The sequence below is a fragment of the Hypanus sabinus genome, chromosome 16 (genome assembly GCF_030144855.1).
Source record: "Hypanus sabinus isolate sHypSab1 chromosome 16, sHypSab1.hap1, whole genome shotgun sequence".
Lineage (NCBI taxonomy): Eukaryota > Metazoa > Chordata > Chondrichthyes > Myliobatiformes > Dasyatidae > Hypanus > Hypanus sabinus.
Window position 1 is genome coordinate 42,032,451 of NC_082721.1, and position 18,547 is coordinate 42,050,997.

Below are 18,547 nucleotides of genomic sequence, written 5' to 3' on the forward strand. Positions count from 1 at the left end.
CCCATCCTCCTTTCCTTTCTCCTATGGTCTGTTCTCTCCTATCAGATTCCTTCTTCTTCAGCCCTTTAACTTTATCCCCCTCCCCCAACCATCTAGCCTCACCTATCACCTTTAAGCTTGAAATCCTCCTCCTCCACACACCTTCTTATTATGTCTTCTTCTCATTTCCTTTCTAGTCCTGATGAAGGGTCTCAGCCTGAACTGTTGACTGGTTATTCCTTTCCGTAGATGCTGCCTGACTTGCTATGTTCCTCCAGTATTTGGTGTGTGCAGAGGATGTGGTTACAATAACAACATTCAAATAGCATTTGGAAAAGTTTGTAGAGATATGGACCAAACCCAGGTGTAGCATAGCAGTGTATCTTGAAGGGCTGAAAGGCTTTGTTTCAATGCTGTGCAGCTTTATGAATCTATAATCCACATTCTCATTAACTTTGTGGCAAACTAAGGTCAGTAGGACGCCAGTAAGGCTGATGTGTTTGAATATCTCATCTGATGTGCAAACAGGTACACAATCCGATTTTTAAACAAATGGATACTTACCTGTTCTGCACCACATTGGGCTACCTGATGATCATCTGTTTGGATGATCCAAAGGTGCCCATACTGTCAATACTAATGCAGCGGGTCCCATCATCGGCTAGTGCAGAGGTTGATGCCAAAGACCGAAGCCAGAAAGATGGTTGCAAAGCCAAAGCCCAATGGCCGAAGACTGGTGACCGGCGGCCTCACCGTGCGTGTGGGTGAGTGTGAGGGAGGAAAGGAGCTTGTTTTGCTGTTGCTTTGCTGTTTGTGTTCTGTTTTGTGTCTCTTGTGTTGTTCTACCAAGCACGTTGGCGCTGGAATGTGTGGTGACTCTTGCAGGCTGCCCACAAAACACACCCTTGGGTGTGTTGGTTGTTAACACAGATGACACGTTTCACCTTATGTGATTAAATGTATCCGAATCTGTGCATCTAAAGCTACTCAGCTGGCTTTGAACAGCTCTAACACTCTGCACACGGATTTTCAGATAAAGTACCAAAGAGGAAGCTGGCCAACAGGGTCTGGGCTTGCAGATAAGCAATTATCCATCCATGTCAAGGAGTGAGTATAAACAGACATTCCTCAGAGTGCAAAGGTCCATCTGCTGAGATAGCACAAGCATCACTGGTTGGGATCTATTCTAAACAAGCAGTTTGGCTGAGAGGAACCAGATGTTATACTTACAAGTGAAAAAACCAACTGCTGGAGTATCTTATTAGGTCAGAGTCAGAGGGGTGGTCGATGATTTGGGTTGAGGCCCTGCTAACTTATTGATATAAACCCATGTGCCATTGACTACAAAGGAGGAAGTAAAAAGGTTTTGAAGGAAATAAATAGGGAGTGTGAATGGAGAAGGATGCTGCAGATGGAACATAATGTGAAAAACTGGGAGTTCATTCAACAGATCCACACACAAAAAAAATCAGTTTTGTAGATGTACAAAGGAAGCCAGGTGTGATTGTACAGTCACTGAAAGGTACACACAGGTGTAAAAAAATGTATTAGGAAGGAAATGGCACATTAGTTCTTTCTAGAGAGCATCTGAATATAAGATATATCAAACTGTAATTACATAGGCTTTGGATAGGCTACACCTGGTGTTTATTATTTGTAGTTCTAATCTTAGCTAAGAAAAGAAAAACCTTGCTTAGAGAGAAATTTATTTATATATTCATTTGAAGGATGTGGGCTTTGCAGACTGAGCCAGCCTTTAATTGCCTATTCCTAGTTGCAATTGAGAAGCTGGTGAGTGAAATGCCTTTTTGAATTGCTGCAGTAAAATGAAATTACTGGACTAATTCCAAGGCTGGTAGATTTATCAGATGAGGAGTAACTGAGTAGATTTGGGGTTGTGCTTGGTATTTTATAGAAGATAAAAAAAGTGGTCTCATTGGAATTTGAGTGCACGAAGGGCATTTCCTCTGCTTCAGGTGTCCACCATCAGGGGACACATCTGCAGCATTAGGCTCTTTACGGCTGAGATGAGGAGAATTTCTGCAAGAAGCAGGTGGTGAATCATTGGAACCAGAATCAGAATCAGGTTTATTATCATCAGCATGTACCGTGAAATTTGTTAGCTTAGCAGCAGCAGTTCAATGCAATATAGAAGAGAAAAAAATAAAATGATAATCACAATAAACAAAGAAGTAAATTAATTACAGTATACACATATTGAATAGATTAAAATCATACAAAAATAGAAATAATATATATTAAAAAGGTGAGGTAGTGTTCATGGTTTCAATGTCCATTCAGGAATCGGATGGCTGAGGGGAAGAAGCTGTTCCTGAATCACTGAGTGTGTGCCTTCAGGCTTCTGTACCTCCTACCTGATGGTAACAGTGAGAAGGGGGCATGCTCAGGTTGCTGGAGGTCCTTAATAATGGAAGCTGCCTTTCTGAGATGCTCCTTGAAGATGTCCTGGGTACCTTGTAGGCTAGTACCCAAGATAGAGCTGACTAAATTTACAACTCTCTGCAGCTTGAGTCCTGTGCAGTAGCCTCCCACGCCATACCAGACAGTGGATTGCTCTACCTTGTATGGCCTTGGAGACCAATCATTGATGTCATTCAAAACAAAGCTCAATAGATTTCTGGACATTTGGGGAAATCAGGGGTTATCACGGGCTTTGGGAACAGCACAAGAAATGGCACTTAGATAAAAGATTTGCTGATATCTTCATCAATTGCAGAGTAAGCTTGAAGGTCCAGCTGGGCTATGCCTGCCCTTAATTGTTCAACTGCATGGGATGGGAGCCTATCTCCAACTGTTATGTGGAAATATAGCAGCAGCTTTAACACATTGTGGGTTCCTGTCAGGAACCTTGCCCCTTGTGGGCTGCTGCATGTTTGCTCATACCCAATTATGCTATGTTGGAGATTATCATCAACAGGGTCTCCTCATTCAGAGGAGTATTACTTACACTATACTGGTCCCTGAACGTTGACACATTTGTAATCAGTAGGCAGAGAACACAGAGGTGATAAATGTTCACCTCAGTGATGTTGGTTTATTCATCCCCTTTTTGATGTCAAAGCAACACTGGGATGTTGAATTAAGAAGTTTTACTTATCAAAGCTGTGTTGTAGGCTGCTGCATGCAGAAGGGTTGAATCTCACAGAAAGTAAATTATCTGAAACTGATTAATCAGTGTCATACACTGCTGCGGGAAGTCAGTGCGTCAGGCAGCATCTACAGCGCCTTGAAACAGCCTCCAACCCTTTGTTCACATAAATGAGTACTACTCCCAGGGATTTTCATCAATTTAACTGATAATTTTTATTTGTGAATAACATACTCCTTTTTTCAAAGTAGAGCTCAAACAACAGGGGAAATTGTAAAGCATGAAAAGCTAAATATTCAAAAACTGAAATGCCAGTAGTTCAAAAGTATTCATCTCCCTTTGCTCACTACTTTGCAGAGCCAACTCTCGCAGCTATTAAAACCAGTATTTTTTTCTGGATAAGTCTTTACTAGTTTTGTACAATGTGATGGAGCAAGGTTTGCCCATTCCTCCTTGCAAAATTGCTCAAGCTGTTCTGGGTTAGTTGGGGAGTGGCAGCAGACAGCAATCTTGAAGTCTTGCCAGAGATGTCCAGTGGGGTAAAGGTCAGGACTCTGACTGGGCTATTCAAGGACATCAACTTTCTTCATCTGAAGCTGCTGGTAGTATGCTTTGGCAATGTTGCTTTAGGTTGTTGTCCTGCGGAAAGACAAACTTCCTCCCCAGTTTAATCTTTCAGGCAGAGGCTAGCTGAATTTTATCCAGGATCTCTCTGTATTTAGCAGCATTCATCTTCCCATCAGTCCTGACCAGATTTCCAGTCTCTGCTGCTGAAAAGCATCCCCATAGCATGATGCTACCTCCACCATGCTTTAACAGTAGGGATGGCGATACTTGGCTGATGCACACTATTAGATTTACGTCACATGTACTGCATAGAGTTGAGGCCAAAAAGTTCCACTTCAGTCTTATTCAACCACAAGACCTTCTTCCATATCTTTAAGCGATGGTTTGTGAAGTCTTTATGAGCATGAATATGCTTTTTTAAAAGTCAGGGTTTCTTAATTGCCACTCTTCCATAAAAGCCTTTTATTGCAAGGCCTTAAGAGAATGAACTTCATCTCCAATTGCAGCCACTGACATCTGCGGCTCACTCAAGAGTGACTGTTAGCATCGCAGTAGCCTCTCTTACAAGTGCCATTCTTCCCCAACAACTACGTTTTGGAGGAATGGCATGACCAAGGCAGTGTGGCTGTAGTTTCATATTTTTTCCACTTTTTTCCGTGATGGACTGCATTGTGCTCCAAGGTATGTTCAGTGCCTTTGAGATGGTTTTGTACCCTTCGCCAGATCTGTGCGTCTCTATCCTTTCTCTGACTTGCCTGGAGGCACTTTTGTCTACCATACTGTTGGACTTTACAGAGAGGGGCATTTATAGTATCCTTATGAATTCATTGAAAACAGGTGATCCTCCAATTTCTACATCAAACTAGGTGAATTGGTAATATACAGTATATCGCACCTGAGAAAAGTTGGTGTAGACCTTTAGAAAGTTAATGGATGAATACTTTTACAGTCTCACAATTTTGATTTTTAATTTTTAGTGAATTGTTGAAAGGTTTTGGAGTTTTTCTTTTGATTTGACATGATTTGTAGATTAGCTCAAAAATCCTACTTCAGTATATTTTAAATTTAAAAAACCAGACAGTAAAATGTGAAAATAGTTGTGGGGGCTGGATACTTTTTCAACATACTCAAAGAACAGTCGATACTTCAGGTCATGACCTTTCTTCAGGGTCTCCAGAGATGCCACCCCGCTCACTGAATTCCTCTAACCTAGGAGGTTACCTTTTTGCTCCAGACTCCTGCAACTGCAGCCTCTTGGGTCTCATATGCATATTGTCTTGGCTACTCACAGTGGACTAAACTAAGCCAGATAAAAGTTGCTAAGATTCTCATTCTACAGTTAATGATATCATTCCAACATGGGTTCGCCATTTATGAATAAACCATATATAAAATAAGCTGATGGAATAACCCACTCCTAATTGCGAAGTTTGCTTGATATTTCATTCCGTTGATGTCATAAATCCCTTCCCTCAGTTTAACATATCTAGGATTAACAGTGTTTCTTCTCTTGCTATATTAGAGACTGGTTATCTGACAGCATATTCATCATAGACACTTCCCTCTGTTCTTACCCCTCATCAATATTTGGTATGCAGAAACATATTTATGATTCTCTTTTCTCTCCCCGAAATAACTGACATCATCCTTCCTCTCACTAATTCCCTAACTGGATTAGAGCCTTGTTAGTTTCATCAGAATCTAAAATCTGACTTCTTCTTAATTATACAGCTACAGCTTTTCTATTGTTTTGTCCTGCAAAGAAAATGCACTGATCTATTGAATATATGCAGGATAAATAACTTCACTAATTCACAGTAAATAGCTATGTTACAGACTTCTCGGAGACATCTGGGTTGCAATGCCATTTCACTTTTATTTCATTACCGACCCAGGGCAAACCAATAGGAAAACTTAAGTACAAGACACAGAAATTCAACAAATCCAATTCCATTAAATCATACAGATACAAATTCAAAAATGTACAGTATTTGCAAAGAGTGAATGAAGCAAATCAGTCCCTCCCACCCTCCACTACAACGTACTTTGCAATCCACAGTTGTAATAAATCAACAGGTAATGCAAGCAACACTTCATTTTTTAATCAAATGCATGTTAATTGTACTATATCAGAAAACATTAATGATTACATTAATAGAAATGTAATAAGGAAAAAAGGATTGGCAGAAAGCAGAACTGCTGTCATTATCACTGACTAATTGATAACTTGTCTTTGACAGTTTCCCAGGTATGGGTGACAGAAATTAAAACCATTCATGTGTTATGCTTTCATTTTGGGGGATTTGGAACTAATCAGTTATACCTTCTGGATCGAAATCTACTGATGGAGTGATTTTTTTGCTAACCCACTTGGACTTCCATCTCCAACATACACTCAAGCAAAGCAGTGGGAAATCCAACTCTATTGCTATCACTGATTGTTGAGCCCTTACCCAGTCGGGGAAATCTCATTGATCCTGGTGAAATTGGGCATTTCTGATCTTATATCACACTGAAAGCTGCTGTAAAAGCTACACATTCCCATGGTGTAATGCAGAACAATCTCACAATATAAACTGGTCCGTGGAAATATTTCACATTCTTCATAATTTTTGGCAATATTTGCTAAAACCATCATCCAATGTATTTGTGCTGGATTTTTATCCAATTATTAATTCATTTTTATAACTTCCTCATACTTCTAATTCCTAGTTATACTCTTTTTTTTTCCTAATTTGGCTGGATCTGGACAAGCTATCCATCAATTTTTGTCAATTGTGTCGTTGTCCTTGACAACATTATCCACTTCCAGCAGGAGTTAGAAGCCCCCATCAATTTCTGCTCCCTAACCCTGGGATATTCAGGGATGATCAGCATCCACAGCAGTACCTGGACTAATTTCAGCCACCTCAATGCAGTCCAACAATGGAACCTGGCCTCTATGGTTCAACTTCTGTCTGAGCCCATCAGGGGGTCCATTAGTCCAGCTGAGTTAAACCGCTAAACTGGAGAAAGGATCCTTCAACAACAGCAACAATATGCAGATCTGATATTTGGTCATTGTGCCCAATGTTATCATGCAATATTGTTTTATTTTGTACAGCTTTTTCTTACACATTTGTAAACAATTCATGCACTTCAATAATTGACTAAACTGGCAGCCAACTTTAGATGAAAATACATTTTCAAGCAATCTGGTAAACAGGACCTTAAAGATACTTGTCTAAATACCATCAATATTACAGAGATTGCTTTCTCATGTACCTTTTCCTTGACACAAACTACATAAACACACAATTACAAAGGTTAATAAAATGTTGCATCTCCAGTGTTCACCCTCAGGCATTTTACAAATAACCATTCTTTCATCCTCACACATGGCTGATCTTTTAATTATTTTCTTGAATTTCCAAGTGGCATCAAATCTGCTGGAAGTTCTGCAGAACAGATGCTGGTGCCCGGTCTGTTGTACACCGGAATAGCCCAAAGCAGGGTTAGTTTTATTTAATGTTTATTACAATAGAGCTTCATTGATCCCTATCTCAACTTGCTCTGGAAATCCACTTGGGGATTTGCAAACTGACAGCACAGGAGCATCTGCAGAGACTGTTATCTGGGGAAAACTGTCCCTAGACTCCTGACCATTCTGGCATTGAAGGGAAAAGTACAGGTCTCTCAGACTGCTATTTGGTGACATGGTGTAAGGGAAACAGTGTGCAAGCAATGATTAAACTTGTAATACAGGTCAAGCCCCAATTAATTTTCTCTTTCTGCAATGTGATTTTGAACTAAATGTTAGTTAGGTAGCAGGGGCTACAGCACACATTCACCATATGACTGGTTCTCTTTATGGCTTTCTCCTTTTTAAAAAAATAGTTAATCCCCTTTTCAAGATAACATTGAACAGCAGCTAAACCTCTGAAGTTTTAACATGAATTGAAGTGTTGCTCCTTGTGTAGAACTATTCACTAAATGTGAAATGTAACTGGAGATTTACTGAATTTTGACAGGACACAAAGCTTTGCCTTGAAGCCGAGGTTACTCTGGTACCTGGTTACCATTTTACTAAATAACAGTGTGATCATTTCCTTTTCAAAGAGATATCAGTGTTCTCATCTGACTAATCCAAGTGTTAATAAATTCAACCAAGTTAGTCACCAAACAAGGCACTGAGAAAGGCTGCTGAGCAGGGAGGGGCTCAACAATACTGAGCATCAGAAACATAAACCAGCAAGTATAACATTTGCAACAGAATTTTGAATCCTGTTTATTTTGTTTGAACCCTGTATAACTAGAGACAGAGAAGCTATCCAAGACACTCTAGCTTCAAGGAGAAGCTAATGCTTACCTGCAATTGAAAATCATTTTGAAGAAGCTGTACAAATTATTTGGTAAGTACTTAGGGTTGAGCTTTCTTAAATATGACACAAAATTCACAACATTCGATTGAGTTGCTTAAAGGGAAAGGTTTGGATTTTAGACACTTGGAATTGCAAAGATCAGCCTCCACTATCTACTTGAGAAACTACTTACCGTATTTACTAACGCATTCGACACAAGGCCACCAAACCTCTAAGCTAGACATCCTAGTTCTAATGCAAAGGCTGCATAGTTACTTATTAATAGAGTGTTTTTACATCTGATATTTTATGGAAAAAATAATTTAAAATATTTAATAGTGACATGTTGCATTTTGTACATGACCTATCATCAATATGCAGTTGCTGATAACCACCTTTCAAAAAGGACTTGATACTCTCTGGGCATACATGACAAATAAACTCTTCTGGGGCTTCCAGCTGGGTACAGGTATCGATTACAACCGAAGTTTCGATGACAAATTCTGCAATCTTATTCAGGATGATGCCTGGGTGTGTCTAATACTGTGGTATTTAAACCCCTCCGTAGTCTCTTCCTCCTGATTGGTTAGTGCTCATCCAATCAGGTTTCTGGTTTCTGCTCTCCCACTTTGTTTCTAATTGAATACCAACCAGTTCTTACTTACGAGGCAGACCTTTGTCTTTGTTACATTTTTTCTCTCTAGTTCTATTCCAATGGCTTCCTTAAGCAGGTGGTCCCAAAATATACCACAGAGGAGGTAAGGATAGAGGTCTGCAGGACCTCAAAAGAGTCGTTTTGCCAAAACCAACCATTACAAAAGGAGAGCGACTGGCCTTCCAGGCACTACAGTGAAATCCAGCCATCATAATTTTATCAGCAGACAAAGTCTGATGCAACAGTCCTGATATCCTCTGAGGATTATCATAAGAAAGTCAAACAGATTCTGACTGATCTCGCCTACAGAGTTCTACAGCAGGATCCCACAGATTCAATTGCCAGGATGGCCTCCACTTTACTAAGAAATCTGGACTGCCAACAGACACTTCTGCCTCAGGCGGTGGTATCATTAAGGCTTAACGGGCTCCATAAGATACACAAGGCAGGTTCTCCCCCCTCCCCACCCCGAAGCCTATTGTCAGTAGGATAGATACTCTGATTTATTACCTTGCTAAGCATTTAACGGCCATGCACTCTCCCTCAAGTCACAGTTTATGCATGACAAAGGTGACCTGGGACTCAGGGTGGCTGGCATTTACAGGATTCCCTGTGAATGCAGAGCAGTGTATATCAATAGGCAGGATGAATAATGGAAACCAGCATCAAGGAGCACAGGAGGTGTACCCATTTGGATTACCCGGAGAAATCAGCAGTAACAGAACATTGCATTCATAACAGCCATAGGATTGACTTTGATGGCACAAAATTGTGCCGTGCCAATGGCTTTTGGGGCTGCCTGGTAAAGGAAGCCATTGAAATAAAACTAGAGGAAAAGATATTTAACAAAGACAAAGGTCTCACTCTAAATAAGAATCGGAAGTCAAATTGTAAACAAGGTGGGAAAGCAGAAACCTAATTGGTTGAGGACTAACCAATCAGGAGGGATGGACTACAGGACATACCCAGGCATCATTCACGAAGACAGTGAGAGATTTGTCATCGAAATGTCAGTTGTAATCAATACCTGTACCTGGCTGGAAGCCAGAGAAGTTCAATCACTTTTCAAATTCACACTTACTCTTGCTTGATCCTCTATCTTCCACCAGGTGTATAATTTCTTCCAATCAAAGGAACAAATTCTCTTCAACCCTTCTCTCTCTCTCTCTCTCTCTCACACACACACACACACACTCTCACAGTTTCAAATCCCTCCAAAAAATAAAAATTAAAGACTTAGTTTTGAGACATTACACAAATTGATTCAACGCACCATTCTAAACTATTTTATGTTTGCATCCACACATGCCAACCTCCTGTTGCAAATTTGGCAAATAGTGAATGTAAAAGTAAAGATTATGCCCTTCTTGTGGTGTTCTTCTAATCAATCCAGAAGAAATCCACATTCTCCACAACCCTTTGCTGCATTTGACGACATAGTTAAGAAGGGAGGAAATCTATACACAGGAATGAATCTGGTCCAAACCTCTCACCAGAGCCACTGGCTTCAATGTGCAAATCAGAGACGTTGTTCACAGCCAAATGAAAGAACACATTAAGATGAAGCAATGAAAACAAGGCAATATCAAAAGTGATGCGAAGGTATCAGTAAATAGACTGGTTTCTAATAAACAAAACACGAGTCTGTTAACTAAGACAACTACTTAAAGAAAATGTGGCTCAACAGAATCAAATAAAAGTGTGCTTCTTTTGGTTGTTGAGAATCTTGACAAGGTTTTGATTTTGAGCCTCTGACAGTTCAAATAACAGTAAGGAATAAAGATTATAGACTACAAGCCAACCTTAATGTCCTGGAATGGGCAAAGGAAATGGGTGGATATGTAGGCATCACAGTATGGATGATTGCACATAATGCTTTATGATAAAATGTATTAATTCTAGTGGGTTTAATGTGACATCAGCTGCAATCACTAGTGGATCAGACTTTAAATAATTCAAACTATATATAAAAAAATGAACAAAAATGTCAAGCCTCACCATCTCACCAATCTGGAACCTGACAGCAGAGATATTTTGATTTGTCTTGAGATCACTGGCTCAGTAGAACATAAGAGGTGTTTAATTCCTTTCTAATGTTACCCCCTTACAACTTTTTCTTTTCACCCTCAATTGGGATATATCTTGTAAATATGCAAAAGACGCCAAAACAGGAATATAAGGTGCTAAAATGCAAGAAAATAAAGTTGCTCTTTATTTTGCTCCATGCACAGCATCCAAAAATTGTGATCCATCTAAACCCCAGTGAGTGATGTTACAAATAAATCCCACAAGGTTCAAGGAACCATAGAGGCACACATACCTTGCTGTTCAGGGATTTAACACACCATGCAATCAGCTGCATCTAGCTCTGAAAAGGGACTTTTTTTTAAATTACAAATCAAAACAGAGAAAAAGATAAACCATTTTAGAAAATGGGAACTGTTTTAATTCATCTGAACCTTCTAACAAAAAATACTTTAACTGAAAAATTTGGACAAAAATCAAATAAATGACATTGGTTTCTTTCATTTTGATACTAGCATATCCTACAACAGTAGCAAATATTGCTTTGGTTTAAATATGCTGAGGATATACACACAAAAGCTAGAAAATGCTGCAATGTGTTCTGTCCTTTTTCTTAAACCCAAAATTTTCAAAATAAAAAGCAAAACTCACCCACAAAATTTATTTCTATTTACAAGAGATGTGATTGAAACCTCAAGGCAGATTCAGTAGTTCATTTCTGAATTTGTTTAGCACCTTCGCAGAAGATGGCTCACAGCATTTACTGTAGAGTCTTCTATAACTTTTGTTTGCTTCAATTGAATTCAGTTACTAAACACAAAGACATTTTTCTCTCCATTGATATCCCCACAACATAGATAGAACTTTCAAATACAACTTTTTTCTTCTAATTAATATATCCCTGTTGGTACGATGGATGGAAGAGGTTTTCCATAAATGTAAGATATTCAGGATTCTGAGTATAATCTTTCTGGCTGTAGTCTTCGAGGAACTTGGAGTTGGTTGGTGGTGCTTTCTTTGCATCTTTAGCATCCTCTGCCGAGAAAGTGTCCTCACGCTGGGAGCTTAGTGGTAACTGTAAATTGAAGGACAATGTGAGAGAATCAAAAGAATCCAATACTAACAGCAAAACTAAGCATTTTGTGAACTGAAGGCTTAAGGGTACATCAATTCCAAATGATTTCCTACTTTTGAAATTCAAATCAGTTTAACAAAACAAATTGTAATGAACCCACAATATGGACTCCAAATGCTAGGATTAAAGAGAAGAGGTGAGAATGGAAAAACAATTGCAGTTCTTTGTTTTATTTAAATGGAGATAATCTAAAACTGGAATAATGATAACAGTCAAAGCAATTTTCCAATATTTTCCAGATTGAGTTCATGTAATTAGTCTATTGCCTTGACTGAAATATATTTGCCTCTTGAAAATAACAATGCATCACAAATGTTTAACCTCATTAAAGGATATTTTATCCTTAATTCTGTGCTGATGTATGTGGAGATAAATCACACAGACATAACCAACTCTCCTGCACACCTTCCTTAAAAACCTGTACGAGACTGAAGATTCATTCCACAGCCAAACCCAAAGTGAAAGAAATAATGTTGTACTTTATTTGGTGAATTTTCGATGAGCTCGAGAACTAAAAAGCAATGTAATACCATTGATTTGACACCCACCATTGTATAAGAATCAGGAGCACAATGGATATTTCCTATACATTAGGTCCACTGAGGTTTAGGATAAGCTCAAATATTTGTTAACACAAGAAATTCTGCAGATGCTGGAAATCCAAAGCAACACGCTTTGGATTACTCACTTCAACTCTCCTTCACATTCCCATTCGGATATGTCCATACATGGCCTCCTCTACTGCCATGATGAGGTCAAACTTCGGTTGGGGGAACAACATCTCATCTACTGTCTGGGTAGTCTCCAGCCCCTTGGCATGAACAACGAATTCTCCAACTTCCGGTAATTCCCTCCCTCTCCCTTCCCCCATCCCACCTTCACTCTGTCTCCTCTTCTAGCTGCCTAACACCTCTCTCATGACTCTACCTTCTTCTACTACCCATAGTTCTTTCCCCTTAGATTCCTTCTTCACTTCTTCTGCCTATCCCCTCCCCCACCCCTTGATCTTTCCTCTGATTGGTTTTTCACCTGGCACATTCCACCCTCCCCCCACCTTCTTTATAGGGCCCCTGCCCCCTTCTCCTTTAGTCCTGACGAAGGGTCTCAGCCTGAAATGTTGACTGCTCCTTTGAACGGATGCTGCCCGACCTGCTGAGTTCATCCAGCCTTTTTGTACGTTGTAGCGGTATGCTACGCGCAGCGCTAAAATAACGACACGGAGTCAGTAAACTGAAATTAAAGATGATTTTATTCGAACTTCACAGCCTTGCTTTAAAGCCTCCCTCATCCCGCCCTCCCCGGGTGCGGATGCTCCAAGGGACACGTACTCACAAACCCTTGCAGGCTTTTTCCCTTTGTTGCGGACCTGGCCTTTGTGCCTGCACGCTGGCTATTTGTGAGCCGGTTCGAGTGCGCTAGGAAATGGGTCGCCACATAACCCCCCCCCACCCCCGAACCGGTGACACACCCCCCAATGTCCACGGTCTGGGCCGGACACTGTTTGGGAGGTCGGCCTCTGCGCCGCGGTGCCGGAAACTCGACCAGTTGCGCCGGATCCACATGGGCCGGTTTGAGTCGGTCCTCTGTGAAAACCTCCTTTCTCCCCCCAACGCCCAGCACAAACGTGGACCCATTGTTCCTGAGCACCGTAAATGGCCCCTCGTAGGGCCGTTGCAGTGGTGGTCGATGCCCGCCCCGTTGTACAAACACAAACTTACAGTTCTGCAGGTCTTTGAGTACGCAGGTCGGGTTCTGCCCATGCTGCGAAGTGGGTGTGGGGGCCAGGTCACCGAGCCTCTCGCATAGTCTGCCCAGGACTGCCGTGGGTTCTTCCTCTTGCCCTCTTGGGGCTGGTATGAACTCCCCGGGGACGACTAGGGGTGCGCTGTACACCAACTCGGCCGACGAGGCGTGCGGATCGTCTTTGGGTGCCGTGCGGATGCCGAGTAGGACCCAGGGAAGCTCGTCCGCCCAGTTAGCTCCTCGCCGGCGGGCCATGAGAGCCGACTTTAGGTGACGGTGGAAACGCTCCACTAGCCCGTTCGACTGTGGGTGGTAGGCAGTGGTGTGGTGCAGCTGAGTCCCCAAAGGCTGGCCATAGCTGACCACAGGCTGGAGGTGAATTGGGCGCCTCCGTCGGAGGTAATGTGGGCTGGTACACCAAAGCGGGACACCCAGGTGGCGATCAGTGCCCGGGCACAAGGTTCAGAGGTGGTGTCGGTGAGCGGGATCGCCTCTGGCCATCTGGTGAATCGGTCCATTATAGCGAGGAGGTGTCGCACTCCGCGTGACACTGGCAGGGGGGCCCACAATATCCACATGAATGTGGTCGAAATGCCGGTGGGTGGGGTGGAACTGCTGCGGCAGAGCTTTGGTGTACCGCTGCACCTTGGCTGTCTGGCAGTGCATGCACGTTCTGACCCATTCACCGACCTGCTTGCGGAGTCCGTGCCAAACAAACCTGCTGGAGACCATCCGGACAGTTGTGCGCCAAGTTATGAATGGGAGTTGAAAACACGTCGCCGCCAAGGTGCCAGAACGATGGGACGGGGCTGGCCGGTGGCGACGTCCAGGTCCTCTCACCTGGGCCTACGGGGAGGTCCTGGAGCTGCATACCGGAGACTGCGGTTCTGTAAGACGGGATCTCCTCATCTGCCTGCTGCGCCTCTGCCAGCGCCTCAAAGTCTACCCCTTGGGAAAGGGCATGAATGTTAGGGCGAGAAAGCGCATCCGCCATGATATTGTCCTTACCCGAGACGTGCCGGACATCCGTCGTGTATTCAGAGATGTAGGACAGATGGCGCTACTGGCGGGACGACCAGGGGTCGAACACCTTCGTGAACATAAAAGTAAGCGGTTTGTGGTCCGTGAACGCGGTGAAGGGCCTACCTTCTAAGAAGTACCTGAAATGCCGGATTGCCAGGTATAGCGCCAACAGTTCCCGGTCAAAAGCACTGTACTTGAGCTCGGGTGGCCGCAGTTGTTTGCTGAAAAACGCCAGGGGTTGCCAGCGGCCCACGATGAACTGCTCCAGTACCCCACCGACTGCCGTGTTGGATGCGTCCACTGTGAGGGCGGTAGGGACGTCCATTCTGGGGTGCACTAGCATCGCAGCGTTCGCCAAGGCTTCCTTTGTTTGAATGAAAGCGGCGGCGGACTCCTCGTCCCAGGTAATGTCCTTGCCCAGACCCGACAGCAGGGCGAACAGGGGGTGCATGATCCGGGCAGCTGAAGGGAGGAAGCGGTGGTAGAAATTGACCATACCTACGAATTCCTGAAGGCCTTTGATCGTGGTGGGTCAGGAGAAATAGCGGACAGCATCCACCTTAGCGGGCAGAGGGGTTGCCCCGTCTTTAGTAACCCTGTGGCCCAGGAAGTCAATGGCGTCGAGCCTGAACTGGTTGATTGTTAGACCGTATTCACTCAGTCGGGCGTAGAATTGACGGAGGTGGGACAGATGCTCCTGATGACTGCTGCTGGCTACGAGGATGACGTCCAAATAGATGAATGCGAAGTCCAGGTCGCGTCCCACCACGTCCATTAACTGCTGGAACGTCTGTGCGGCATTCTTCAGGCCGAACGGCATGCGGAGGACCTCGAAAATGCCGAACAGGGTGATGAGAGCTTTTTTGGGGATGTCGTCCAGATGCATCGGGATTTGATGGTATCCCGGGACGAGGTCTACCTTGGAGAAGATCCGTGCGCCGTGCAGGTTTGCTGCAAAGTCCTGAATGTGCGGCACAGGGTAGTGGTCCGGTGTTGTAGCCTCGTTCAGCCTGCGGTAGTCGCCGCATGGTCTCCAGTTCCCTGTTGCTTTGGGCACCATGTGCAGGGGGGAGGCCCATGGGCTGTCAGTCCTCCATATGATCCCCAATTCCTCCATCCTCTTGAACTCCTCCTTTGCCAGTCGGAGCTTGTCCAGGGGAAGCCTTCGAGCACGGGCGTGGAGGGGTGGTCCCTGGGTCGGGATGTGGTGCTGTACATCGTGTCAGGGCATGGCTGTTGTGAACTGCGGTGCCAGAACTGATGGGAAATCTGCCAGGACCCTGGTGAAGTCGTTGTCGGACAGCGTGATGGAGTCGAGGTGAGGGGCTGGCAACTGGGCTGCACCCAGGGAGAATGTCTGAAAGGTCTCAGCGTGGACCCGTCTTTTCCTGGGCAGGTCAACCAGTAGGCTGTGAGCCCGCAAAAAATCCGCACCCAGGAGCAGTTGGGCTACGGCGGCCAGTGTGAAGTCCCACGTGAACCGGCTGGAGCCGAACTGTAGCTGCACCGTACGGGTGCCATAGGTCCTTACTGTACTGCCGTTCATGGCCCTCGGGGGGGCCCGGTGCCCTGTTGCGGGTGTCGTAACTTGTTGCAGGTAAGACGCTGATCTCGGCACCAGTGTCAACCAAAAAATGGCTTCCCGACCGCTTGTCCCACACATACAGGAAGCTATCCCGATGGCCAGCTGCCATAGCCATCAGCGGCAGCTGGCCCTGGCGTTTCCCGGGAACTTGCAGGGCGGGCGACAGTGGTGGGCTTCTGCTCCCCACCACTGGTGGTAGAAGCACCATTGTTCGTTGGGCTCCCCACCCCTGCCTCTGGGGTTAGCGGGCTCTGTGACCGGGCCGGGTCTGGTTTGTTGCTGGGAGCGTGGCCCGGTGATCTGTGCGACGGATGCCCCACTCACCTTCTTGGCTTTCCACAGCAAGTCCGCCCGGGCTGCCACCTTCCGGGGGTCGCTGAAATCCGCGTCGGACAGCAGCAGGCGTATGTCCTCGGGCAGCTGCTCCAGGAATGTCTGCTCAAACGTGAGGCAGGGCCTGTGTCCGCCGGCCAGAGACAACATCTCATTCATTAAAGCCGATGGAGGTCTGTCCCCCAAACCATCCAGGTGCAGTCAACGGGCAGCCTGCTCGCGCCATGAGAGTCCGAAAGTCCTTATGAGTAGGGCTTTGAAGTCCATGTATTTGCCGTCCTCCGGGGGCAACTGTATGAACTTCTCAACCTGGGCCGCTGTTTCCTGGTCGAGGGAGTTCACCACGTAGTAGTAACGTGTGTCCTCTGAGGTTATCTGCCGAACGTGGAATTGGGCTTCTGCTTGCTGGAACCATAGGTGAGGCTGCAGCATCCAGAAGCTTGGCAGTTTCAACGAAACCGCGTAAACAGATGCAGCGTCGTTCATCTCCGGTCCAAATATCGTTTGGACGGTCGGGGTCACCAATTGTAGCGGTGTGCTACACGCAGCGCTAAAATAACGACACTGAGTCGGTAAACTGCAATTAAAGTTGATTTTATTCGAACTTCACAGCCTTGCTTTAAAGCCTCCCTCATCCCGCCCTCCCTGGGCGCGGATGATCCAAGGGACACGTACTCACAACCCCCGCAGGCTTTTTTCCCTTTGTTGCGGACCTGGCATTTGTGCCTGCATGCTGGCTATTTGTGAGCTGGTTCAAGTGCGCTAGGAAATGGGTCGCCACAACGTCTTGATTTGACCACAGCATCTGCAGTGTACTTTGTGTTAACACACACAAAGTGCTGGAGGAACTCAGCAGGTCAGGCAGCTCCTTTGGAACAATTGATGTTTTGTGCCTAGACCTGTTTTCAGTACTGAGAAGGAGGGGGCAGATTCCAGAATAAAAAGGTGCGGGGAAGGGCAGGGGGTGGCTAGAAGGTGATAGGTGAAGTCCGGTGGGTGGGAAAGATCAAGGGCCAGAGAGGAAGGAATCTGATAGGGGAGGAGAGTGGACCATAGGAAAAAGGGAAGGAGGAGGTACTCATGGGGAAGTGAGAAGGTGAGTAGAGGTAAAAGGTCAGAGTGTGGAATAGACTGCAATCTGTATCCTTTCACAACTTAGCGCTAATGTGTCTTTTTCTTAAACAGAAGAACTGTTGGTTTATACTAACAACGGGTAAAGTTGGGGTTTGCATCATCCATTCGATTATTCAGTTCTCCTGAAAGTGCACCAATGGAGTAGCACAGACTTCCTGGTTTCCTAACAGATGGTCATGAAAACCCACTTGCTGAACCTGCTCCATTAACCTGGCACACATTCAGCAGTGCCACTGACTTCAGCAGGGTAAAAGGTCACAATGAGACAGTGTTCATTTCCTTATCATTTTATTAAATCAAATTAATGCATATGTTTATTGTATTCATTTGCTTGTAAATATTTTTTCTATTGTGTTAGATGATGTAGTAAGTTTACAAACAGAGGCAAAGTGACATGAGACTCCTAGCAAGGAGAGACTGAAGGTAGGGGAAAAATTGCAGTTAATAGGATGAGTTGCAACGTAAAGGTGGACAAAATAGAAAAAGGTGAATCCAGGACTGAAGGTGTTACACTTCAATGCACGCAGTATATGGAATAAGGTTGATGAACTTTTTGCCCAAATACAGATTGGCAAGTATAATGTTATAGGCATCACTGTGTCACAACTGAAAGAAGATAATAACTGGGAGCATAATGTCCAAGGATATACACTGTTTCGAAAGGTCAGGCAGGTAGGCAGAGTGGGTGGCATGGCTCTGTTGGTAATAAATGAAATTAAATCATCTGAAAGAGGTTACATAGGGTCAGATGGTGTTGAATCATTGAGGATAGAGCTAAGGAACTGCAAGGGTAAATGATGTGAGTTATATACAGACCCCAAACAATAGTAAGGATGTGGTCTATATGTTACAATGGAGACAGAAAATGCATGCCAAAAGGGCAATGTTACAATAGTCATGGGGGATTTCAATATGTAGA

General features: G+C 44.2%; 1 protein-coding gene across 2 annotated transcripts in view; it reads right to left on the reverse strand.

Moving 5' to 3' along the window:
• Positions 1 to 5,690: 5,690 nt before the first annotated feature.
• kdm4b (lysine (K)-specific demethylase 4B) overlaps positions 5,691 to 18,547 on the reverse strand; it is a 558,544-nt gene continuing 545,687 nt past the window's right edge. For both annotated transcript variants that reach the window (XM_059991637.1, XM_059991638.1), the window contains one exon: positions 5,691 to 11,750. In XM_059991637.1, coding sequence (XP_059847620.1) covers positions 11,562 to 11,750 — 189 coding nt within the window. In that variant the 3' untranslated portion in view covers positions 5,691 to 11,561. The remainder of the gene's footprint in view (positions 11,751 to 18,547) is intronic.